This window comes from Aythya ferina, assembly GCF_964211825.1.
Source record: "Aythya ferina genome assembly, chromosome: 22".
In the NCBI taxonomy this organism is placed as follows: Eukaryota; Metazoa; Chordata; class Aves; order Anseriformes; family Anatidae; genus Aythya; species Aythya ferina.
Window position 1 is genome coordinate 6,166,565 of NC_140320.1, and position 26,570 is coordinate 6,193,134.

General features: G+C 47.3%; 1 protein-coding gene across 1 annotated transcript; it reads left to right on the top strand.

Annotated features, from left to right (window-relative positions):
* The first annotated feature begins 55 nt into the window (after positions 1-55).
* REXO2 (RNA exonuclease 2) lies at positions 56-5,948 on the top strand. Its single transcript, XM_084495640.1, has 7 exons — positions 56-211; positions 354-437; positions 579-656; positions 2,658-2,769; positions 3,529-3,637; positions 4,000-4,053; positions 5,516-5,948. Exons 1-7 carry the CDS (start codon positions 80-82, stop codon positions 5,643-5,645), a joined length of 699 nt encoding a protein of 232 aa, XP_084351766.1. The 5' UTR covers positions 56-79; the 3' UTR covers positions 5,646-5,948.
* Positions 5,949-26,570: the final 20,622 nt, after the last annotated feature.

A 26,570-nucleotide genomic window follows, 5' to 3' on the forward strand; every position in this document is an offset into this window, starting at 1 on the left:
CGCGCTCGCCCTGGGGCCGCCGCCGCGGGGCCCGCCGGGAAACGTAGTTCGGCGGCGGCGCTTTGCGGCCTGGCCGGCGATGCTCGGCGGCAGCCGCGGTGGCCTCGGTCGCCTGCGGAGCTGCGCCGGGCGCCTGTGGAGGGGCCGGCGGCGGGCGGCGGCCATGGCCGGCGGCGGCATGGGGCAGCGCATGGTCTGGGTGGACCTGGAGGTGCGGGGGAGGGCGGCGGTAGAGGGGGTGAGGGGGTGCGGGGCGGCGGAGAGGGGGGTCGGGGGGGTTGGGAGGGTCGGGGGGGCCGGGGCGGCCGGGGGGGGGGTGGCCGCGGTGACGGTGCCGCTCCCCTGTGTGGCAGATGACGGGGCTGGACGTGGAGAAGGACCAGATCCTGGAGATGGCCTGCCTCATCACCGACTGCGACCTCAACGTCCTGGCCGAGGTGAGCACGGAGCCGGGAGCGGCCTCACGGAGCCCCCCCCCCCAGGCCCCATGAGGGCAGCGCCGGCCCCGGGATGCCGAATTGCCCCGAACGATCCCCCTCAGGAAGGTTTGGGTTATTTTGTGCTTTCCCTCCCTGCAGGGCCCCAACCTGATCATCAACCAGCCCGACGAGCTGCTGGATGGCATGTCCGAGTGGTGCAAGGAGCACCACGGGAAGGTAAGCAACCCTGCGAGTCCCATTTCTTTGTAGCCATGACGTAACTCAGAGGTGCTAGTTGCAGTACAGGCCTCTAAAAAGGGACAACAGCTGTGCTGAACGGTTTTTGCAATCAAACAGAGGTGATGAAGAATGTGAGAACAGTAAGTATCATCCTTATATACCAAGGAGCCGCCGTGTAGCGTTTTACCCAAAGAATCACAGGTCATCCGTGGCATAGCCACATGTTACATCTGTGTATCTGTAATCTCCATCCCCTGTTGGAACTGTCAGATTGTCCCGAGGTATCCTGTGCTTAGTAGCTTGGCTTATTATAAGTTTGAATAGTGCTTGAAGCTACTTTCTGACTTGAGAATCAAAAGCATCAGCAAAAGCTAACAGTGAATGAGTCCAAGAGAAGGCTCAAGCAGCAACAGCACACAGGAAAGCTGCAGACTGTGAGACAAGCTTTGGTAGGTCATAGAATAGGACCCATCACCCTGATGCGTGCCACTGATTCCCACGTTCCAAAGTGGACACTCAGCATTGTGCCTTTTGGCATGAGATTAAGAGCTGGGTTCAGCTCCCTGCTCTGCGTGCTGAGCTCTGCCGTGGCTGGACTCCACAGCAGTCCCAGTGCCTGTGTGGCAGTGGGCTGGGTTGCATGGACCCCTCTGACAGCTCCTCATGTTGGAGCCTGGTCTGTGTTGCGTCAAATAATGCAAATAATGATTCCAATACAGAAGAAAACGACGTGGTATAACGTCCCAACTAAAAATAGCTACAGGGTTGGTGTAGAATAGTCCAGAGCTGGCAAAATAGAAACTTAGTGAAAATTAAGGTCCTAGTATAATTAAACAGATCTATTTACTGTAAACACTGGATTGCTGTTTTTGCCTGTCCCCCTCAGCACTGTAAGCCTACCTTATTTTTTTCACTGAAAACTTAACTTTTGTAAGAGTAGATTAATTTTAGTTTTTAGTCACCAAGGAAAGCTTCCTCCTTGCCCGTAGCAAGAAAGTGAATGGATTTTCCAATCCCTGATTACAAATTTAAATTCAATGTAGTTTTCAATTAAGTGCTGAAGTTTTAAGACACTCACGGCCCCTCCTTCCTCCCCCCCGGTAGCATCTTACTCTCCCTGGGAAGGATTAGTAAGAGTTTGGAAAATGAATATTAATTTACTGCGATGGGAGCTTTTCCCCTTCTGCAGCTGAGGACACAAACTCAACTTCAGTTCACAAGTGAATTGAAGATGGTAGCATTCGTTATCACTGCTCCTGAGGAGCTACTTATTTTTAATTGACTAAGAAAAGAGAAGCAATTAGAATATAGATGAAAATGCAGCCACATAATGAATTTTTTAACCACCACTTGGATCTGTCAAGTAGATTTTTGCAGCACAGTCATGGAAATATATAGCATAGCCAGATGGAAAAAAATCACTGAGAACACTTAGAGCAGATCTGACATTTAACTGTTGAAAAAAAGAAGGATGAAGCTTTTCTGATTTATAGTTATCTTGATAAACACTTCAGTCAGAATTCTGATTATTTCTGTTTGTTTACACATACTACTCTGTGCTGGGGAGGCAAATGTCTCTCGTTAAACAGAAATATAACACTCTCCTGGATCATGTGCGTGCAGGTGTATAAACGAGGTGTGCATAATGTGTCAGTAATTGAGAGTAACACCCTGTGAAGTATAGCAACAGAGAGGAAAATCACAGGAGAGGCAGTGTCCTTAGGACTGCTCTATGATCGTCTGCACTTGCAATGGTTTGCGTCTTGTGAGTGGTGCCCTGAAAGTCAGCAAGGCCTTATACCTCCTTATGGAGGTATAAAGGCGATTGGGTTCCCCAGAATACCTTAAAATACAAAGTGAATTTGTACTCTTAATACTTCTGGGCATGCTGGGGAGCAAGCAGTACTTTACTGCTTGATCTTTTGCTGTTGAGTATTTCTAGAAATATCTTTGATGGTAGCATATATATAATTTATGACGAATGGCTCTTTCTTGCAGTCTGGCCTTACTAAGGCGGTGAAGGAGAGTAAAATTTCATTGCAGCAGGCAGAGTATGAGTTTCTGTCCTTTGTACGACAACAAACACCTCCCGGTCTCTGTCCTCTTGCAGGTAAAATGTGTTCTTTCTTAATAATAATAATAATGTCATCCCTCCCGCAGTTCCCAGCTGGATGCTGAAAGGCCAGTTGATGCACGTGGCAGGGATGCTTTAGTTTTCTGTGCAGAGATCTAACGTGCGAATCAAAACCTGCTAGTAGAGAAAGGCATCATCTATTCTGCTGATTCCCTAAAGCAAATATTGCACATTGCTACTGCAGGAAACTTTGAGTTCTTTTTAGCATTAATGTTTCATTGTACAGTTACAATTGGGAAGGGCAACTTAACTGCTGACAGCAATCTGTGACCGTAAAATCGGAACAGTAAACCAAAGTGTCTTTTCTTCACTGTGTGTATTGAATGAAGCACCAAATGCCAATCTGCTAAATATCCTGTTACCTGGAACTAAATTCAGAACATTCACATACGGCTTTAGGATTATGGCTAAATGAAATTAATACTGATGCCTGTTTTCACTTGGTGAAAAACCCGATGCTTTTACAATTCTTTGATACTTATCTGTGCGACAGAAATTGTAGTAACTGAAGAATTAATATAGGGATTATGTATTTAAACCATGTGTGATCCTGAAATGAAAATCTGACAAACCTTTACAATCATATTTGCTAGAAAATGAGTTATATGAGCTGCCAGTGAATAGCTTTTCGTACCCTATGATCTTTTCCAAGCATGCATAGCCTGTTTGTAGTTTAGATATTCATAGTAGCTTTGCAATGTCTTTGAAGAAACATCTTGTTTTGTGTCTTTGTAGGTAACTCTGTTCATGCAGATAAGAAATTTCTTGACAAATACATGCCTCAATTCATGAGGCATCTTCATTACAGGATCATTGATGTGAGCACTGTCAAAGAACTTTGCAGGTAAATATTCCCCAAATTGAATAGTTGTATGAAAGATAATCTAGGGAAGCCTGTTAAGTGGCACTAACATGCGCTCTTCTAAAACAAGGTTAAAGGCTGCTGGGAGATGGCTGTATGCAGCCGTCTCATTCTTTCATCTCTTCTGTTCAGGCTGATGGACAGAATGAACCATAAAGTACTCGGGGAGTGATGTAGTCTGCCATTTGCAGCACTTTGATTCACGGGGTTGTGGCTTCGCCATAAGCCAGTGAAACTGAACTTCTTTCACCAATTGTAACAAACCCACAGCAGCCACCGAACACGTCAGTGAATCCCAATTTCCTTTTTAAGTGGTGTTTTTTTTTGTTTTTTCCTGCTTACAGACGCTGGTATCCAGAAGAATATGAATTTGCACCAAAGAAGGCAGCTTCTCACAGGTGAGGTTCCTCGTTATAACAAAGTAGAGTTTGTCATGCAGGAAACATGCTCCTCATGAGCAGAAGCTGGTGCTGCGTGCTTCCTTTGATTCCAGGCATGTTTGTTCTAATGCAGAAGACAGCAGAGGTTGTACGATTCTGCTCCCTGTCATATAGTTTGTATTCTCCAGTCAGAAGCCTGGTTACTGTAAGGGAAGGAGTTATACACAGAGTCAGAAACTTTCTTATCTGTTCTGATTCACTTTGTTTACTATTCAAGCCGAGATGCTTGTTTGGCAATGTAGATACATCTATCACTTTTTAGACATCACAGTGAGAAACCACGTGAAAAAGCTCGCTGAACAGTGCTTTTTTTCTGTCCTTGAATTGGGCAAAGTTGTTCATAGACAAACTAAAATTGGAAGACTGCACATGGGGAGATAAGAGTTCTGGTCCTGGCTATTTCCCGAGCTTGTAGTATGTCAGAGAGCTTGTTCTGCTTTCTGTGAAAGGATTTCATTTTGAGTTATGCTCCTGCTGGCATCTAAGACATCCTTAAAAGTTGAAGTTGCTTTGAGGTTTTGGAAGAAAAGGTGCTATGTAGTATTAACAATTTTTAGAAAGCCACATTTTCTAAGATTTTAAGTTCTGTATAGAGGAGATGGTGGGTCTCACACAAATCCCTTGGGATCTGTAGGCTTTGGTAAGTCCATATGCACAGTAAGTGCATCCATTTTGCTTTTTCATCTGCTCAGACTAAATGTGGAAAAAAGAGCAACACACCTATGCATTGAAATGTCTACACTGGGCTTTCTGTAGGCATTACTTGGTGCTTCTAGCTATGACATTCCTAAATGACAGTGGAAGGAAGTAACTGCATCTTTACCTCTTTGTTCTGACATGGCCTTGTTAGGCAGGAGAGGAGGTTCTGGTATAAAAAGAGAAGGGATGTCTTGTAGAGATCTTGGTGGAAATCACAGGCAGGTGTGCTGCACATTTGAAAACGTGCAGTAAGATTCCTACTTCTGCACAGACCTTACAGTCCAAGCAGGCAGAGCATGGTAACAAAAAGTACTGGGTCAAAACCAGTCACCCTTGCTCACGTAGCAAGCAGATGACTGGCCAGAGCAGGAGCAACAAACAGGTCTCCTGAGTCCTTGTCTCTTTGTTGTCTCAGATTAATAGAGAATTGTTTTTAGTAGTTGAAGCTGTAGAACCTGTTGGCTTTCAAGAGCTTGTATGTCGCGCAGTGACATAAACTAATAAGCTGTACATTACTCCCTGGCACGTCAGTGCTGGTGGACTTTTATTGCTTTCCACATGCCCAAGAGTAGCGAGGGTTGTTTTTATTTCTGACAGATTTGTGATCCATGCATATCAGAGTTTTATTTCTCACAGCCCGGAATTTTTTAGAAGCATTAGAATCCAGATGTAGTTGAAGATGTGTGCAGGCATTTTGAAGCCCTCCTTAATTCTCTTTCAGAGCACTTGATGACATCAGGGAAAGCATCAAAGAACTTCAGTTCTACAGAGATAGCATCTTCAAGAGGAAAACGGATGAAAAGAAAAGGAAACTAATAGAGAATGGAGAAAGTGATAAAACTGCCAGCTGATTTCTCATCTTACCAAGCCATCCCATAGCACATACTAGATGTATCTCCTGTTTCTTTTCTGTTTGCCAGTCTTTTGAGAAGCTGCACCCTTATGTTACCCTGTTTCTTAGCAGTTGATAAAACGCAGATGGAAGTCTGAGTTACTGCTTCTTTTCTGTTTGAGCAAGAAATCTACTACTCAACTCTCAGCAGCTTCTTCGTTTGTACGTACTAGGTAAAATACGCTGTTTGATACTCCTCTTCCTCTGGTTTTAGATGCAGTCTTTCACTACACAATAAAAACAGTTACGTTGAAGGATGATATTTTCATACAGTCTTTCTTTTGTGTGAGACGTAAGTTGGGTATGTCAAGATGCTAGGTGAACCAGCCTCTTGTACATTGGCAAAAGAAAATACGATTATTTTCACGATATGGTAATCGTATATTCTTGTTTTGTTTGGGGGTATTTAACGAGAAAGCCCTTTGTGCAACATGTCCATTAAGGAACAGAATGAAAGCTGCACATCAATAGTACAGTCTACTGGGTATCAGACACTTTGGCATCAAGGCATTGCCCCTCTCCAGCTAATGCGCTGCAATTCAGGTAACAAATCTGTCTTCAGTTCCAAGGTGAACACTGGTTTGCTTTATAAAACCACCAGGTGGGCAGGATCTGTGTGCAAAGAAGCCGTGTGAGCCACTTGGTTTGTGAGCAAGCAGATGACATTTCAATTTGTAAATAACTCTTAAGTGTTTCAGGTCAGGATAGAAGGTAATGATATGACAGCTGGATCAGCATTCGTCTTTTTAGGACGGAGCCCAGAGCAGCAGGTTCATGCTCTAATTGACGGGGAGGAACACCCCCAGTACAGTGTTACAGTACCAGAGAATAAGTGCTGGTCAATTTGATCAAACCAGCAGAACCAATTTGTTTTCAAAAAGAAATGGGTCTTCTGAGTTTTATTTGGCCAAATAAAAAAAATAAAAAATAAAAAAACAAGGTCATCACCTGTTCTACATTAATTCATTGAGAATGCAAAGGGTATCGTGGAAAAAAAGAAGCACATAGCCCCCCAGTGGTTTTGGAAGAGTCGTTTTTCAGAGATCTCCGTTTCCCTGCTGCAGCCTGGCCTTGTACTACAGTCTGTACTGATATGCTGCTGCTGAAATAATACGAGAAGGGAAGATTATCATGTTTACTTTCCCACACAGAACAAAAACCTGTTGCTTTTCTGCTCACACTTTGTAAGCAGCATATGTTTTACATATTGGCCTTTTATAAGATCACGTCTTGAGTCATCTGAATATAAAACCGTCCTTTCATACACCGCAGACCTACATATAACACCACAAATATCTTATCTCCTATGCATATGGCAAAAATGTCAGATTGCTGCAGAGACGTCCTCTTCATTTCAGTTAAACATGACTGGCTGCTGATTCCACACCGATACCCACTCAGCACTCATTAATATTAACGTGGCACTCGCTTTGCTGCTGTTGGCACAGGGCAGGCACTCTGTCGGTGTCCAGGTCACCGGAGCTGCTGCAGGAAGCCCACGAGAGCTGCACACACCCACACTGTGCCTGCCTGCTCCCCCTGTGTGCCAGCAAGCTTGGCAGCCCCCCAAATGGAGCAAGAGGTTCCCCCCCGTGCCATCGTAAGGCTGCATCCTTGCTCCCGTGCTCCCACAGCACCAGAGGGGCATAGGGGCACCCGGAGGTGCCAGCAGTCCCCTTTTCTCCCACACCAAACTGGGATATATGGAGTGGAGCTAAGTACAGACAGGCAGAGGACTGGTTCATTGAGCACTACCTACTGAGCACTCCCCACTTTACCAATCTACTGGCTCAATTAAAAATAAATAAATAAATAAATAAAAATGCACCATTTCTGCTGTTTGTCCTGCAGCAACACTAATCGTGCTCCTGGTGCCAAAAAAAAAAAAGCCAACACACCAAATGCTGATTCTCAGAAAAGAAAAAGCTCTCTCCTGACATCCAATAGCTCCACAGCTTGGAGGTGCTGGTGCTGCTGGTTTCAGTGCAGAGAAATTTAGCCTGAAGCTACAATCCAAAAACAAAACACCTTCAATAAACAGCACAGAAATCTTCTGAGAGCCACAATCACAGTGCTCCTCTGGCCGAGGAGGCCAGGGCCAAGGTGTGGTGGGAGCACAGAGGCTCCCTGCAGGGCTGGGGGCAAGCACCGACCACAGCACGCCAGCGACCTGCCGCACGTTGCGGCCACCTCCCAGCCTCTCACCGCCGCCTGGAATCTCTGCAAGCCTCTGGCAACGTTCTGGACTCATTTCTAATAGAAGCAGTTGTCAAAGAGATCCTTTTCAAAGTCACTGGGATTCGCGCACAGCTCACGTTAGACGTTAAGCCCCCGGACACACTCCAAGGCTTAACACAGGGCCACGTTTCCTTGCTGGTCTGGGTGCTCGTGTAATTTAGCGTGGGTCCTCACAGTGAAACCGGGTCCACCTGAGCACCTCCCACCAGCCAACAGCCCACTGCCTGCTCTCTGTCCCTTGCTGGCCACCAGCAGAAAGTCCTCTGCTGGGGTGTGAGAGCAAAGGAGAAACTGCAACCGTGCCCTCATCAAACAGATCCAACTTAAAAGCCCAGAGATTCACTGCTAAAGCTTTTGATTCAGCAAGAAACGTAGCCTTAAGTGTGAATGAATAAATAGCAGCTGTAGAGCAAGAGCTGCCATCTTCTCTTGTAAAGCCTAAGGGTGAGATTAGGCTGAGGCCCCTGACATGTCTGCACGCCTTGGAGGTCCACGTGAAACCCCTCTGAAGCTGGTGGGGCTGGGCATGGCAGGACGGGCACGGAGCTGGGGTGGCTGTGCCACAGGGTACACTGTGCAGGATGCCTGCAGCTGGTGAACGAGGTAGCTTTTTGCACTGCCAAACACGTTGGGCACCTCACTGCCATGGCTCGTGGTTTGGGCACCTCACCGGCTCTAGTTGGAGGCTGTGGACATCTTACCAGCCCAGCCCAGCTCCCACCACAGCAATGACAAAATCCACACGGACACCAGTGGCAACAAGATTTGCTTCCAAACACTTCAACGTCTCTGTGGTAACATGTCAGAATATTGCACCCTCACTCCCCTGGTGCAGGGAGTTACTCATCCTATCCATAATGTAACACCACAGAGCCCAATAACACTTGAATTAAAGCTTATCTTCTAGGAACCCATCCAATCTCCACTTGAAGACGATGGTGAATTTATCATTTCCTTTGTTAAAGCGCTCCAGTGTTTAATTACTCTCATTGTTATGAAGGTGTGTGTTATTCCAAAGCTGCATTTTTCTGTCTCAATTTTCCAACCCCTGGTGGGTTTCGGTCCCCATCCCCTAACAGAAGATCCCCCCCGTATCGGGTACATCCTCGGAAGGCAGGCTGTACATGTTCACCTTGCTCAAAGAATGGGGATGCTGTAAGTCGTCACTGATTTTTACAAAATACGTGTGTTTATTCTTCCCTGAGAAGTAGCAATAGTTTTAAATTAATATCAGATAAATGAACTTTTATTTCCATCACTGGAATCAGTTAAGCAGTAAGTCCTCACTGCGGAGCTTTCACTGTGAGATAATTGACCACGTGTGTTATTTATTCTGCATGGAAAATGAAGGAACAAGCATCTTCAAGCTCACTTTTCACAAGGAAACTCCACTCACATTAGGGGTTGTTGTCATCAGAGCACATCACTCCAACCTTTAAGCCATTTCTAATACTTTTGAAGTGCTAGAAATGTTTTCCTGGAGTGCAAGTTTCCTGCTGAGTGGCATGTAAGGAAATAAAAACTCAAACCGTGGCTGTTCTTGGGAGCTTCCAGCCCACTGTGGCTGCACGCAGCTGTGCACAGCCACTACCCGCAACCCCTGCAGGTACTTCTCTGTTCAGGGACCCCACATTTCTCCTGGGTGAGCTCCCCCCATGCCCATGAGCTACTGCGGAGCCCAACACCACACTGAGGGACCCTTCCCTTCTGGCACGGAGTGCTGCCAGTGGGTAGAGCCATTGCCTTGTGCAAACCAGCCCAGCTGTGACTGTCAGTGGCTCCGATTTGCCAACATGTGCAAATTCACACAATTCGCACAAGAAAATGGCCGTTTTGCTGACGCTTTGCATAAAACAACAATTCAGGGAAAAGGCAGGAAACCAAGCAAAGCAGCAGACCCTGTAGCTGAGAAAAGGAGCCGGAAAAACTTACAAATATCAAGTACTGCTGCTTTACCTTGTGGCACACTGCGAGCAACACGCTGCTCTAGCATGGCTGTGGTTACTGTGGTAGGAAGTTTCAGCACAGCTGATCCTTGCCCGGCGAACTAAAACTAAGAAGGTTGCAAATGCACCTCATTACAGCCTTTATGAGCACAGCCTGGCAAGCAAAACACTCCATTTAGACCAGGTCAAAGCAGCGTATTTTCATAATTGCTGAGCATGTTCAGCCAGCAGCATCCATCCCCTCACCGTCTTCCCGCCTCCTGCCACGGTTACTGCCTGCCCTCCCCTGAGATAGCCCAGATAAAAAACCTACCAGTCTATAAAACAAAAGGGTATAAAAGAGCACACAGGGTGTATGCATCCCTGTTTCATTTTTATTATCAGTATTAATAATAATGGCCATCCAAGGCTTTTCAATCGCTCTTATTATTTGAACACCTGCTCTTCTCAACGTTGGAATGATTGTTATTTGAGAGAGGCAGTTAAAATGGTTAATGGTGCAAATAAATGAGTCTTTCAAATGTCTCTCTCCTTTGTCACCAATTCCTGGGTAATTTCTAGGTGATGTAACTGTTCTGTTTATTTACTGTATACCGGTACAGACGACCTGCAGTCGGGCTCGGACACCTCCAGCATCACAGCTCTGGTGCTGCTGGCCCTGGAGCCCTGGCAGGGCAGGGACCCTGGCACCTGCAGCTCCTGCTCTGCGAGGGATGCTGGCAGGACGCTGCTGACATCCCCGTGACGACCGCATGCTGCTGGAATATGCTCTATCTTTGATTTTCATTTTGTTAGTTTTCCCTTTCCTTACTTTGAGTTATTTTATTGTGACCTACTTCTCCTTCTTTTCATATTTTATTCTATTTAAAGAGGCTTTTATTTTTTCTTGAATCATTTTTTTTTTTTTTTTTAAGGAAAATATACCATCTGTGTTTATACATTTTTAAATATTGTTTATTCTAGCTTCTGAAGTAACGGTAGTGTATAAAGGATTTTTATCCCATTTTCTTGTATTATGCAATAGCTTTCCTGTTTTTAAACACTGGCATCTTTTGAGGTTCTGATTTAGCTCAAATTTGTTATGCATCTTGGCAAACCAGCGATAAAACCCACCAAAGCACTCAATTCTCTCTTCACAGCGGGCCTGATCCCCTCAGCCCAATGTTTCCCTGTCCCCGGTGAGAGGCGGGGGAGTCCCGCATCCCCCCCGGCGCAGGATGGGCTGCTGAGCTGCTGCCTGCTCGTCCTGGGAATTTGAAGACACCAAATATCAAACGCATCGGCTTCAAACAAGGTAACAGCAGCTCTCGCTGGAACACCGACTCTGGAGCGCCTTGATAACGTCTGTGGCTTTCACACTCATCATTCTCCTATTGAAAATGCATCTCTCTCCTCTGACTGCACAGCTTCTGTGGAGGAACAGGAGAACGAAACGGCATGAGCCCACCTCTCCGCACACACCTGCCTGAGAGCAGCTCTCCTTTTCTGAATGGCACATTTATTTTGATAGTATTAGTTACACGAGCATTTATGTGCATAACGCTCTGAAAGCTCAATCAATATAACCCTTATGATTGCAGAGGTTTTGAATAATAAAACAACATTTTGCACTCGCAATCTCATTATTTATTTAATCAAAGTGCTTTATGAAAAATTACCGACTGGTTGGCACATTTACTTGCTTGTAAATGACCAACAAATGAGATGCAACCAAGCCTTGTGCAAGCTGCCATTAAAGTATTTCTACCAAAGGGAAACTTTCTGGGCTATTTGGCATTGTGTGTCCATCCAAGAACCTACATTAGTTTTAAATTATTCTGGCGTAAATGAAGGTAAGAAACGAGTTGAAATGAGCGTGGTGCACTATTTCTGCTCTTCCCCTGGTCTTTCATGCTGTATGGAAGTTTAATCACACGGCGTTACTTGCAGAAGCCCAACACTTCAGTGCAGAGGCTCTTTTGTAGAGATGATAGGGAACGCCATCAAACATTCCTTTTCATCTTTCTCTCTCATTTCTTTAAAAGGCAAATGGAACGCAAATGACATAATATATAATGCATCCCTTTGGTTCCTGCCAATGTATTTTAGGTGTAAGAAATGATAAGGATTTCTGTTTGTTTACTTCCAAGCGAATTCAGAAAAGTACATCTATGACTTTGCCTGGAGACATGAAATGCAGAATGAGGACCCTGCCCAAGAGCGCAGGAGCCAGACTGCGGACTTCAAATCACAGCAAAATTGTCTGCTGCTTCATTTGAAACAAATCTTTATCTGTCCTACACTGATTGCAGCTGAGGCTTCTTAAGAGACTCAGCACTGAGGCTGTCTCACGGTCCATGAAAGGTGCCAAGCTGCCACATTGGCATTCCAGCCCAAGTTCAGAGCCTCCGGATATGGCAACGTGAATAACAGTGTATTTTTGGACACGGTAGTTAAAAAAATTACTTGAAGGCAAATATAGAGTGTCTGGGTTTTTCAATTTAATTTAATAAATTATCTTGGTTCCAGTAATTATTTATTTGAAATAGGAATTTGCTGAGAGGCCTCAAGTCCTTTTAATACTATATTAATAATGTAACCATGGATTACTGATACAATTCTAAAGCAAGTTTAAAAGAAATGCATCACTTATTCTGTTGAGGCTTTAAAGCAATTCTTGCCCTGAATGTACAATTGTTCCACATGGAAACACCCCCCCCCCCCTTAATGTCACCAAAAATGCGACAGAAGTATGATCCTGTTCTTAAAACAGCTCTCTGCCCACTTCAATAACAGCATCACCTTCCTTCTCAAACATCACCAAATTCAAGTTTTATCAGACACTTCAGCTGAATATTTTTCTTCACGGTTTTCTCAATCAACACATCAGCGTCTCCACAGAGCTGACGACAGTGACGCAGTTTCCATTAGCTGGGTTTCAAGGGGAGCAGACGCTGAGGATGCAGTGCACAAGACATCCATAACAGCCCCTCCACCCCATCCAGGCCCTGCCTGCCTTATGATGCTGCCCTGAACACCGCCAGGGGACCCTGCCCATGCCTTCATGGCATGTCCCATGTCCTGACGTCCTGCCAAGCATGTCACACATCAGGGGACCTGTGAACATGAGCGCTTGTGCCACGAATGCCTCCTCTCGCCAGGATAACTGACCTCTCCCTGCCCATGTCAAAGAGCACAGGCTAAAAATTGCTGTCCATCAGCATTACTTTCATTTCATTTTGAATGGAAAGCCTCTTTTCAATGCTGTCTTCTAGCCCGACAAAAGAAAAAATGAAAACTACAAAACGTGCGTTTTTTCCTTTTAGCTTTCATTTTTGCCCCCTTAGCCCTACTCTTCTCCTCTCCTTTCTTCCTGCTGCAGTTCACTGTTGCAAATGAAAGGAAGGGTGAGAGAAAGGAAGAAAGTAGAAAAAAATCATTTCAGTGTTTGGGGAAGCATTGGTCATGAGTACTTCAGTTTTTAAAAGCAGTTTTGGCCTTTTTTATTTTATTTTATCCTTGCTGGCTCTTGGAGCTGCAGCGCTCTGAGCAGAGATGCTGATGGTGCTTCTCTGGAGCAAGGCGGCAGCTTTGCCAGCACTGCTCTGCCACTGCTCTCGTCCCACCTGAGACCACATCATTGTCCCGGTGCAGGGAAACCTGCTGCCTGCTCGCATAGCGCCTGCAGATGATGGAAGGATCGGAACTGGCATGAGTCTGGCGCCAGCCAGCAGCAGATAACCAGTGACAGGGGAGCAGCAAGAGGCCACGCCAGCCCCGTGATGCTGCACGAGCAGCCAGGCAGGGCATCCATCACCTGGCACTGTGACAGGGGTGCTGATAAGCTGATGTCCCCATCCAGCATCAGAACAAGGTCTTCCTCTGCCTCTTGGTGATGCTCTGGGTCTTTGTGCTGCACGGGATTTCCATCAGTGAGGGCACAGGAAAATTCCCACGTAGAGGAGAAGGGAGGAGAACTCCATGGGAAAACAACCTCCAGCTTTCCTGGGAGCACAGGCAAGTGACAGAGAGCATGTGCCCTGCTAGGTTAAAGCAGCGCTTCTCCCAGGTTTGTTGGGACAACATCATTTCATCTTTTTAGGACCTGTTGCCAACATTTACCATTTATGTTGCAACACGCATGCAAATAGTAAGTTCCATTCTGCCTTTCCAAGCAAATGTGGCAGCAGGAATGGCATGAATAAATACACACCAGGTGGCCAAGGCCCACAGACCAAGAGGGAAACTTAATGTGTCATCAGCAGAGAGAAACAAAACTATTTTTATTTTGACTGACTCCATGTTGCAAATAACTCTGCTATAATTCCCCTCTGAATTCCTTGTTTTCCCTTGCTTGACATGCCCCTGGCCTCCCACTCTAGCTCATCTCCTCTTTTATTTGCTTCTGCACTTGGAACAAATATTTTATGCATGTTTATACAATATTTTTTTATGATCCAGTCTGTCACTCCATTTCTAAAGTAAATGAAATATGGCACAGCAGTTTTATGTACCAGGGTGAAATCCATTTAATACGTATGTAAGGCCACCTCCTTGGACAGCAAGTCATATAAATATAGTTAATGGCACATTAAAATTTGTTTACTGCAGAAGGCAAGTTTGTTTTCCAGTTCAGTGTTCAGAAAAAGAGTCCCTGCAGCTAAAGGTAGCACCATGCCAGTGACTTCTTCACTTGGGAGCTCCTTTACAAGGCAGCTGAGTTTCCCATGCCAGCACACAATGGTTTTCTGTCCATCCACCCCCCACCATTTCTCCTCCACCTTTCCACGTCCCTCTCAGTCCTTCGTCCTTTCCACACTACTATTTGGGTGTAAACCATAGATAGGTGCAAACGAGAGCAAATATCTTGTGCTACAGCAAAGCAAAGAGAGAACTACACCCTTGAACATCTCACTTTTAGCTTTACTAGAGGCTGGCCCACTCACATTTTTTGTTCCCCCAGAAATCTCTGGGACCCATTTCCCCTCCCAAGCACAGCAGCCAGCTCAGCTCTGACTTTCATGAAGTCCTTGCTGCACGCCGACAACCTGCAGCATCGGAGTGGCACCGCCCTTGTTAAGACAGGCTAAGAAATGGCAAAGTCCTGAGAAAAATCTCTGGCAGCTCGTGTAGGCAAGGCTGGATGGCTGCACAGGGCTGCTGCAGCCCAGCCCTGGGCACCACAGCCGGCGCTGCCCCCCAGCTCTGGGCACCGCTGCAGAGATAACGGGGTCTGCAGTCAGGGCTCGAGCCTGGCTGCAGAGAACCTGGAATATAAAACCTTCAGTTCCCCCCTCCTCCTGCTGCTGTTGATGATAGCCTTTTACTGGAATAACTCACTGATGCTGACAGATAAGCTTTTAGGCTAGTGAAATCTCAGTGACACTTTAAGTGCCCTAAATGACAAAACAAGGACGTGCAAAATTATCCTGCCCATCCTTGATAAAACACACTTGTCAGGCACTCGCATGCCGTTTCAGATGCATGACCCCGACGAGGACGGGCCACCCCACACCCCGCACGGCCACAGCACCCCCAGAGCCTCCCGCAGGAGGGAGGAGGAGGACACCCAGCTCCTCCTGGGGCGCTGTGACCGTGGTGGTCCCAGTGGTGGTCAGAGGGGTGGCAGGGGAACAGCACAACCCCTCCTTGCATCCGCTGGTACTGCCAGGTCCCGCTGGGAAAGCCTCCATTTATCCGGTCATCAGATCCAATTAAATTCCCATGACTTGGACTGCTGATGAGCGGTACCAGTTCTCGCTAATTAAGCCAGGCAAGATTTAAAAATGCCCTGATGCTTTGTCCTCACAGGGGAAGGGAATGCAGAATAGGGCGGGCAGAAGGAAGAGAGGGGAGTACAAAACACAGAAGCGGCGAGCCCCCCTGTCTGCAAACAGCCCATTGCCCTCGGGTTACCCATCACCAAGGGACCAGCACTGCCCTGGGAGGCTGGAGCACCGTAACCTGCCCACCAACACCGCTGTGGCGAGGAGCAACACAGCCCTGATCATTGCCGGGCTGTTCTGCACAGAGCAGAGGAGATGGAGGCTCTCTCTGGCATAAGGGAACCATCGCTGCTGCCAGGCAGAGCTGCCTCTCCGTGCTGTTTCCTGAGTGATGGATGAGAACAAAATGGCTATAAATTGCTGGGTACTGAAGCAATGTTTTATCTGTTGTGCTGGAAGAGCCTCGAACGGTGGGCTTTGCGCTCTGTGCAGGGCGCCAGCTGCCAATCAAGTGTCAAGTGGCATCGCGAGGGAGAGGTGATGGAGATCAGCAACGAGCACGAAGGGAGGCACGGCTCAGGAGACAGATGTGCGCCCGTCCGGGCACTCAGCTCGCGAGGGTAGCAGGCAATAAAAACGCAGATAAGTCCCAGTGCCTGCTGTATGCTCCATCCCCAGATGCTTCGGTTGCTGTTAGGTAGTCAGAGATTGCACCTGAATGCTCTCAGCTGTTTGGGGAGATCACTGGGCCATGTCCATCCCAACACAGAGTCAGAGAGCGGCTGCTCCCCAGCACCGGCGGGTGGAAGACGATCAATGGGTGTCATTAGCGAGACAGACGGTGTGGTACAGACTAAAGGAGCACATTTTTTTGAAAAAGAAACCAATTAGCTAGTGAGCTAAGTGGCACGTAATTATCTCCACAGCACTCCGTGCTGAGGGAAGGTTGCTGTAAACGGCCAGGAAAACTAACAAATAATTCATATGAAATACCTTTTGTTGCCCTAAGACAAAGATAAAGCGGGTGCCTTCAGCTGGCGTCGCATACCACAGAAATTGCTCTTGCTGAGCAGCTCCTGGAGAGCCAGGGGGGCTCTGAGGGGCCTCCCCCACTCGCAGTGTTGCACCCACCCAGTCTTGTTTTTTTCTGAGGGTGCCCCGAGACGAAGCCCCTCTATTCTCCCCTCCCCTCTTTAAGAACAAAGCTGTTTAAGGAGGTTTTGCATTCCTCTTAAAATACAATCGTGATGCCATGGAGACTGGAGCTTCTGAATAGCAGTCCCCAAACCTTACTCGTACTCCAAAGATTACAGTGAAAGGTATTCTGTTCATTTCATGTAGTGCCTTTTTTTTTTTTTTTTTTTTTTGCATTTAATCACAGAAGTCAATGTTTTATCTGCTTGATAAAACCAGACGGGGTGGGAAGAATCCCCCTCAAATCCCCATCAATCAGAAAAAAAAACAACAAGAGAAAAACATGAATGTTTGCAGGTTTTTCTTCCCCAGTACACCTGGAAGCAGTGCCTGGGCTGAGGACACAAATCCTGTCTGTGTGCGGAGCAGCCCGGGTGCCCTGAGAGCGTGGAGCACTCGGGGAGCTCCCGCGTCCCCGCTGCAGCCCCTGGCACAGCACTGCCCACAGCATAAACCCATCAGGCTCTTCTGATAACACGTGCATTTGGCCAAGGCAGCATTTGACACGTATATAACTTTGTTACTGCAAGGCCAATGGCTTCAGAGCAAACAGACAGCCAGATACAGAAGGGCAAACAACAACAGAGATCGCGTACGTGAATCAGGCTGCAAGAAGTACCTTCATTCCCAATCTGCTCTGATCTGGTGTAACACTACTGCTTTAAAAATAAAAGCCTTGTACTGGAGGGAAAGGAGATGATGCTGAAGAGGTTTTACCACAGAAGGCAGCACATCCCGACTGCAGCGGAGATGCTGCCAGAGCCATCTCTGTCCTTCAGCCCCACAGAAATAACTCCCCAGAAGCTCTGGCCCCAAGCTGCTTATGGTGCTCATGTCAAAGTTCGCGACGAATGCCATTCACGTGCCACTGAGGAGGAAAAGCTGCAATTACCTCAGCTTTGCATCCCATTCCTATATCACTTTGGACTGTTTATTTTATGGTCCTCCCTACACACCCCAGCCCAGGCATTTTCTGGCACACAGAGCAGGAGCAGTGCCTGCCCCCGAGCTGCCAGCGCAGGCAGCGGGGAGGAGAGCGCTCTCCAAACTTTGCAGAGGGGAAATGAAGCGCAAAGAGATTAAGTGACCTGCTTAGGGTCACATGGGGAATTGGTGGCAGAGCTAAGAATTGAGCTGGGATCTCCAGGGTCTGAGCACAAACTACTCCTTCCCCTTTCCCTTCAGCTAGCCAGGTTAAAAATAAAACCATGTTTCCTTTCTGCTCAGCAGAAATGTGACTTTTCAGCAGAGAAGCCAGTTCTGTTAACTGCCTGGACTGCAGCATCACCAAACGCTGCCTGTTTCTCCGCAGTGCTCTCATTCTCTGTGTTTTAAGGGATGTGTGTGAGTATATAAATACATGTATATATGTTTGTATGTTAATTAGGTTACTTGGCATTTTCCTCCCCATAATTAAAGTGGAACCTCTTCACAGGCCCCTTTGAAGGGAACCTCTGTTGGCTAAGAGAAACTTTTCATCGTCAGCCAGTGCTCCGCAGCGCCTGCTCGCATTGTTCACTTCAGTCAGAATAAAACTCCTTCTGATAATGAAGGAGAAAAGGCTTTCACTTCTGCGTGCTGTCACACAAGCAGCCTGCCAGTGCTAGGGATATGAGCGAGCAGCCTGCTAGCCACAGCTCGGGATGGGAAGAATAAGATCATGATGGCTTTGATTGCTTGGTTTAATCCATACTGCGCCAGCCGGACACGAGCTCCCTTTGGGGACTGCTTGTGGCGAGTTGCAACTTCAGGCTGACATTGTTTGTAGAGGAAACAATAAGCTCTGATTGCTTTGGGCCCAATTAAGTGCTCTCCAATGTACAAAGGTAGGTATGTGTTATGCGTACCACTACCTCCTCTGGGATAAAACATTCCATGCAGAAAAAACAAAACAAAACAAAACAAAAAACCCTTCTGGGGGCTCTGTGTTTTAGTTCTACCTCCCCCACTAGCCGCAGCCATGTCAGATCTCATTGCACACAGGCAAGCATACCTGGACATGAGCTTGTTTGCAGGGCAGATGCCAAACCCTTTTTTGGATGGGATATGTCTGAATTGATATCTGCAACAAACCTTCAAAAAAACCCAGAGGACTGGAGAACAGCTGGTGGAAGGCTCCTGTGCTTTGCCTGCTGCTTATTCAGACAATTTGTATCAGCTCATTGTCCCCCTGAGTTTTCCAACCTGTTGTGTCCTTCTGTTTTCTCTTGTCTGCTAACTAAGATCTTTGGGGCAGGAGCTGTCTTTTTTATTTTTATTTTTTTTCCCTGCCAGGGCTGCATGACTGCGAGCTCTGCCCACCAGCAGCCCCAGACCACAGCCAAGATGGACAAGCATGATGGATGAGGGAGGACTGAAGGACAAAAAATACAGCTTGGGTGAGAAGCGAGACAGCACAGACCACCTTGTGTTCCCACCTAAGAGAAGCTAACTGCGATGGCAGGAGAAAAGGGATGGGGCAGGAGTTCCCCCTGACCTGTCTGTTGCTGTGATCAGCGCTGCCCATCCAGCATCACCTGCTCCAGTTGCTGTACAGGGCTAGGGCGAGCACAGCACATCCAGCACATCAACAGGTCTGGCACGGAAAATACACGAGCCCACTGATGGGAGGTGCACAGACGCCTGTCAGATTTTAGCTGCCATCACAGCTTTAAACACTCCTGCCTTTCCTCCACCTGAGGTTTGATACTCGAACCAGTGCTCACGAACAGACCCCGAAAACAACAGCCACACACACTGACGCGAGCGGTGCCATCAGCCCTGAGCTAACGGAGCCGCTGCTGTTGCTACGTTTGGTCTTGAGGTGTCTCCCAAATACAAATATCTGCAGCGCTGCGAGCAGAGTGAGCGTAAAGAAAAGCAGCTCCGAGTCTTTTCAGGAACCATGGCAATGAAGCCAGGACTGAAACACCACTCAGAGCCCACAGCTTTCTCTTTGGCAGCTATTTTAAGAACGCAGAGCTCTCGCGGTCAAAGGGAAGTGTTAAAGGTACATATTGTCTTTACAGGTATAATCCCTTTGTTTCAGAACGGAAAGAGAATCTCCTGCAGAAGCAAGCACTGTTTTGTTCCTCATTCACAAAGGGAAGGAGAAGCCGCAGCTGTGAGGTGCCCACACGAGGCCGTGGCTTGTGGCATGTGTCAGGGGAGAAGGCAAAGTCCCACCTGCCCACATCCCCGGTGGTCAGTGTCGGATGCTGTGCGTTTTCACTCCTGCCAGCTCCCCCACCGGGCCTGTATCCGAGGCAGCTGCACACATTTTGGGTGATCTCCACAGCCCCTGTGCCCGCTATGCCCGTCCCCAGTGGCAGCAGGCCACAAGCACAGTGAGGTTGGAACCTGCTCCGCCTGGAAATGGCTGGGGGAGAGAGAAACCTTCAGCCTCATGCTGCGAGGACACCTTGGTCTTCCAGCTAGCGGGGGCTTGGGCTGGGACCCGTAGCCTGCAGCCCTGTGCACCACCCACAGCCAGCTTCTGGCCCTTCCCCTGCCCTCCTGGCCAGGACCGACACAAGGATGGGATGAGCAGCTAGACAAAATCCCCTTCTCTTTCACCAGCAGGCACACACACCAGTGGTGTTTGGTGAAATGCAGATGGCTGAGAATAGATGGGAAGCACATTTACACGGTGTTCACCAGCACTGCGGGGATGGGGCGGCACCTCCAGGGCCTGCTCCCAGCTCCTGGGGCCACTGGGCTTCATTGCTCCTTGGGGGGAAGACAAGCAGGACAGGCAGTCAGCAAGACAAACAGCCACGCTGGAGCCATTTGTTCAAAGGACTGTTCAGCCCAGAACGTGGCGATTTATCTCCCATGCTTTCTAAAATAAATACATCATCTCTGGCTTCTTGGCTCCGTCCTCCAGTGTGGTACCTACCCCGTGCCTGGTGCCCCTTCTCCCTGCAGGGAATTGGCTGGGGAAAAATGAGCAAAGCATGTTTACGTCTTCCCACTGAAAGGGGATTCCCTCCATTTTCACACTTGTAGCTATCAGGAATGCAAAAATCTGGATACAGTGCTTGGCCAGCACAGGCAGAAGATACCTGCTGAGAAGCCAAGCCTACAGCTCTGTAGTGATGTCCCCTGAAGAAATGTGCTTCAGACATAATCCTATTTGTAACCCGTTCTCACACCCACAAGAATCCACCTAGTCAAATATCACAGGCGGCTTTTAAAAGGTCTGCGCAATTTTCTAATCATCAATAATATGAGTAGATAAACTAAGGCTAATCAAATCACCCGCTTCAGAACAAAAGGTTATCAGTTAAAAAAAAAAAAGAGGGGAAATGTATTCCTTTCATGTACAGCTTTACAGAATTAGCCAGGAGTGCTCAGTGCGCGTTTGATAGACTCAGAGCCACTGAGGTGTGCACCAGCCTCCGCAGAGCCGGGATGCTGCTGTGCTCTGCCGTGCCTGACTGCACCAAAATCCCCAAATGCTCTGCAAGGCACCATTACCTAAGGAGAGCCTGGGGCCAGCCGTGGGGCTCGACCCCTGCATGTGATTCCCAGGAGCACGATGCAAATGCAGCCTGAGATTTCCATGCCCCGTCCCTGCCTGTCCCTCGGCACAGGCGCCTCCGGCCAGCCTCTCCTCCACACCCGCTGTGGTGGGATCTGGAGCCAGCTGGAGGGCTCTCAGATAAGCTCGGATGAGTCTTCCTAGAAAAACCATCTCCCTCTAATGCATCAACTTCAATTTCAGGCAGCAAAAATGCAGACAACATATTTGGGGACAATTATTTCCCTTGCCAGAGGGCACAAAGTTGCTTGGCCTGGGGTCTTCACCGTGTCCTCTGCTGTTTGTTCTCGCTGCCCTGAGATGCTCTACCTGGAGTGAGCCTTAGTACATAATTATATACCATTAGAAATGAGAATAACATGACAACTGCTTTGGATAATCACACAGAGCACAATTTCTGCCAGTCTCCTAGATACCATAGACGCATAAGTATTGGTCTCGTTTTTATGAGAGAATGTTTTGGAAGAATTATTTAAAGCTGGAAATAAAAGCTGCAGACACACAGCCCTGGTTTCACGGTGCTCAGATGAAAACCAAAGGGAAAATTCGCTACAAATCCCAGTCAACTGGCAGGATTTTTATTCTTCCTAATTAAAAGCAGAGTTAACATCTGAAGGCAGCCTCCAGAAATTGCCTCGTGCTCTCTGCCCATCCCCGGGGCTGGGGTGGGCCAGGCAGATCCCTGCGTGCTGGGAGGGTTCCTCCTGAGAACTCATGGGGAGAGGACAGGATGGGGGGCAACCCAGTCCTGACAGAAGGGATCACAACCATTCAGACTGCTGGTTTTGAGCACAGATAAGCACAGGTACATGACTTCAAGAGGCAGAGTCCCTGGAGCTCTGCCATGAGAGGGGCAGCCGGAGTGGGAGATGGAGAGACCATGGGTTTGAGGGGAAATCTACCTTCCAGCCACAGAAAGTGTAAAATTCAGTGAAATCTTATAGGGTTTTGCAAGGCAACAGTAAATAATTTCTAATTAAAGCAAAATGTATGCTACTTAACTGATAGAATAAGAATTAGAAGTGTATGTTATTCACATATACATTTAAACACATACACCTTCCCTTCCATAAATTACCCCTTGCTCAGGGCATTCCTGCACGGGGATATGGCCAGACGAAGTCACCCCAGGATTTCACAAGTAGCTGATTATCTCGCCTTGCATTTCACACCAGCTAGCACCAGATGCTCTGGAAGAAGCACTGGGATCTTCAGGTCAGAAGGGAGCATTTTGATCATTTAATCTGACCCTCTGCATAACACACAGGCCAAAAATGCAGAAATATCTGCATTGAGCACTGTGGCTTCTGCCTGAATTATGGCCAATCTTTGAAATGGATATCTAGTGCAGATTTACAGACTTCAGGAAGCTGCACTGCTATCCCTAGGTAAACTGTTCCTGTGTTTTATGACCTTGCTGCTAAGAGTTTGTACCGTATTTCTAGTCTGAATTTGTCCAGGTTCTGTTTCTAACCACTTGATATAATTTTGCCTTTTCCTATTCCGCTAAAGAGCCATCTACTGTCAGAAATCTCCTTCTCCTTTAGGTAGCTGTAGAAAATGCAAGTGATCCCTTAGTGAATCATTACAGAACACCTTGCCCCTTGCTTTGCTTTTCTTCTTCCAAGTCGTTTTTCAACACAGAAAGACTCAGATGAGTCCAGACTTTTCCGGAGCAATTTATCACTGCTTTCTGGAAACTACTGCTACAATTCCACCATGCAAAAATTGCAGAGTCACAGGAGAATACAAGTGAAGAACATTTTCCTCGAGCTGTGGCTCCACCTGAAGATATCCTCCTTGCCATGAGATGTTTTAGAGGCTGCCAGGAGGACAGAACCCGCTCACCACAGGTCTGGCCCTGCTGGCTGCAGGGTGTGGGTCACCCCTGGGTTTCTTGCTCAGTGCCATGGCCCCTGGGCTGTGCTTCCCTGCAACACTTCTGATGTGGGAAAACAGCAAACAGTGCATAGCAGGGACCTGCAGGCATCCCATCCATCCCTGTGTGGCATGGGCTGGCCCACCCCACGTGTGCCTAGTGATTTTACCTGCCCTGTCACACTTCTCCAACTTCTTTCCTTTGAAGTATTTTTCAAACTGAAGAATGTCACTGTCAACCAGCCCCTGGTGAATAAAAAAAGCAAACAAACCTTCATAGGTGCTGAGAGCCCCAAGGACAAGGCTGGCTGCTGCCAAGGTCACATGCATGATGATATTCATCTTCATTCCTCACCATCACCATACAGTCTTAGTGAGCTGCCTTGGAGAACTGAGCGATTTCTGGGCTGTGCATTTTTAAAGGATGAGGGAGCACAGAATGGTTCAATAGGAGATTGCTTCGTAAGACAATGGCTGAGCTGATAATGCCAGCTAAAGTCGTACCACTGGGGACCTCTTACAATTTTAAGATCCAATCAACTTTAAAATATTACTGTTTCAGGTAGGCTGCAAGTCTTGGAATAGAAAACAAGTGATCCTGTTTTATTTACAGGAAAAAGCATGCTCTCCCTTTCCTCACCCACGTATTGAAATATTAATAGCGTTTGTGTGCATCGCTGTGTTAACATCACATTACCAGGGCTCAATCTATACAACTTCTGCTAAAAACATCTAATGCCACGCGACAAGCTGCACACGAGAAGCAGATCAAAGAGGTGAAGAGGGCGGGGAGAGCAAGGACAGGGAAGAAAGACTTAAGGGGGAGACTGCAACCAAGCTGATCTGCATCTTGTTCCCCCTTGTCCTCCACCTTTCCCTGGCTGCAGGTGCCGCAGCTCTGGCCCACTTGGGCCACATCCACCAGCACAGTGCTGGTGCTCTCCAATATAGGTTTGGTGAATCTATTTGGAAATTCCACACTATTCAGGTTCCTCTGACCTTTTCACTCCCCTTAATTACCATTCGATCACCTAAGAGTAAAGTCCTGCTTGCAGAAATTTGACTTAGGAACAACAGCACAGTAACAGCCCTGTTTCTGCATCTCCATCGTGTCGTGCTGAAATTGCCCATATGCTGCCTATCTATTGCAATGGCGTTATACAGCACAGGAGCCTCTTTGCGATGTATCTGTGCACTATATACCTCTGTTACTATCTTGGAAGTGCTTACATGACACATCATTATTTTGCCTTACCCGGTCGCCACAGTGGGAAGGCAATGGTGATGACTGCATTATATATTTTATCATAAAAACAAAGGCAACTACTACAAAAGGTTCTTAATAAAAACACATTCCTCTCACTGGTGCAGAGCGTGAGTTAAACACTGTGTAACATAAAGCAATTTGTAGCACATGCACATGCTATCATGCGAACGTCCCCAAAGTGCCCCATGAAAAAGTCAATAACATCAATAAAATCAACAACAAATAAAAAGCAGCCTGGCTCAGCTGCAAGCTATATTCTAAGGAAAACATTTCAGCTGCCTTTTAACCAGGCTTAGTGAACGAAGCAACCTCACCAGCGGGGCGGGGGAGGACAAGCACTCCCTGCCGTGAGAAGCACACTACAGGGGAAATTAATAAATAAGCACATAGAGAGGAGCATCGCCCTGTGCCTACACTCACAACCAACACCAGTCACAAGCATCTCACCACCTCCCCAGGGCTTGCTGTTTGGTATGTGGCATCACAGCCACCTCCAAGGTCCTTACATCATCCCGGGTGTCTGCAGCAGCACGCCTGGAAGCTACAGCGACACCAGCACCAAGAGCTGTCCCTGAGGTGTGCTGCTTTTTGCTGGGGTTAAAAGCCCTACTAAACCTCTTACTCCTTGATGCGAGCCCTGGGGGTGGCCTGGCTCCAGCAAGCCCCCAAAAACACACACACATGAGCACCATGAGATCTTTTTGGGAGGAAGAGCAGGCATGGGGACAGCCTTCGAGGTGCTGGTGGCACCATGCTAGCAAGACACGATCTGGGGAGGCTGAGACCTGTGCTTCACTGCCTGGGACTTGGAGCAGAATTTGGCTTTGGTGCAGGATGCTGAGGAGGAGATGGGGCTGCGAGAAGAGCAGAGCCCTTCTGCAGGGGCCTCCCCCAGGGAGGACATCCCTGACCCACGGTGGTTCAGTGCCAGGGTGAACGTGTCCTACCCTGCCCTCAGAACCCGAGCACACCGCATTATTTTTCTTCCTTTATTATGTATCCATTCATCCATCCCTGCGACTCAAATTCGTCCTCCTTTATGAAGAATTAACTTGTTTCAGCTGATTTATGAAGACTGGCAGGCACCTGTGCTGAAGCAACGCTCTAATACGTTCATCATGAAGTCCTGTAGTTATTCCTAAAAGAGCTCATGTTAATGCTTCACATTAAAATTCATATTTTATTTCTACATAACTAAATGTCTCTCTGCAATCTTTAAAATCTGCCCTTCAGAACCTGTATATACATATATATGCATTTTTTTTTTTTGGTCAAAGATTGAAGCTACAAAGGTGACAGTTTCATATAAACAAGCGATGGCATTGGCAGGCGCTAACAGGTCGTGCATCTGCCATGTGTTATATGCTTCTGGTTTGACTGACAGCTAGGACTTGTCTTGTCAAATTACATCTTCAGTCAAATGTGACTAACTTTTGTTAATGCAGATAACAAAATGATTTTGCTCAAAAATACAACCTTTTCTAATCCAACTTTTACTAACAGTAGCCAGATTTCACTGAAAAAAAAAAAAAAAAAAAAGGAAGAAAAAAACAGAGGTTTTAGTTTTGCATTCTTCTAAAAGACTTTTCAATTTGCTCCTGGTGAATTGAATGCTAGTCCACGAGCGAGCTGAAGGAGCAGCTTCAAGGGAGCCTTTCATGTGAACCAACTCAGGGAGGAAGTAATCGTCATGAAAGCAAAGCTATAGGGGGTAAAGTCTTGAATAGTTTGGTGGGAATATTTTTCCTCTTTCAATCCAGGCATATTTCATTCCCCTAAGTCCTTGGTAGAAATGAATCCACTGGAACCCATTGAATTTGGCACAAATTCCGTGCAAAACTTAATTGGCCTGAGTTCACACAAATTGGCTCAATAGAGCAGCCCAGCACCACGTCTCCCCGCTCCCCCGCCTGCTCGTGCATTTTCTTGACGCGTTTCCCTTTGAATACCAAACGTACACGTGACTGGTAGCCAGATTGTGCTTTTGCTCTGGTTAGGGCTGCAGTAGGTGTCTGAAGCCCTGCCCAGGAGAAGAAAGCTTCTCCGCGAGCTCAGAGCAAAGCCACTCGGGCATCCTGGCCAGCTGGCTGCCAGGGACCGCTGCTGGCCACGAGCAGCCCTTCTCACCATCCTC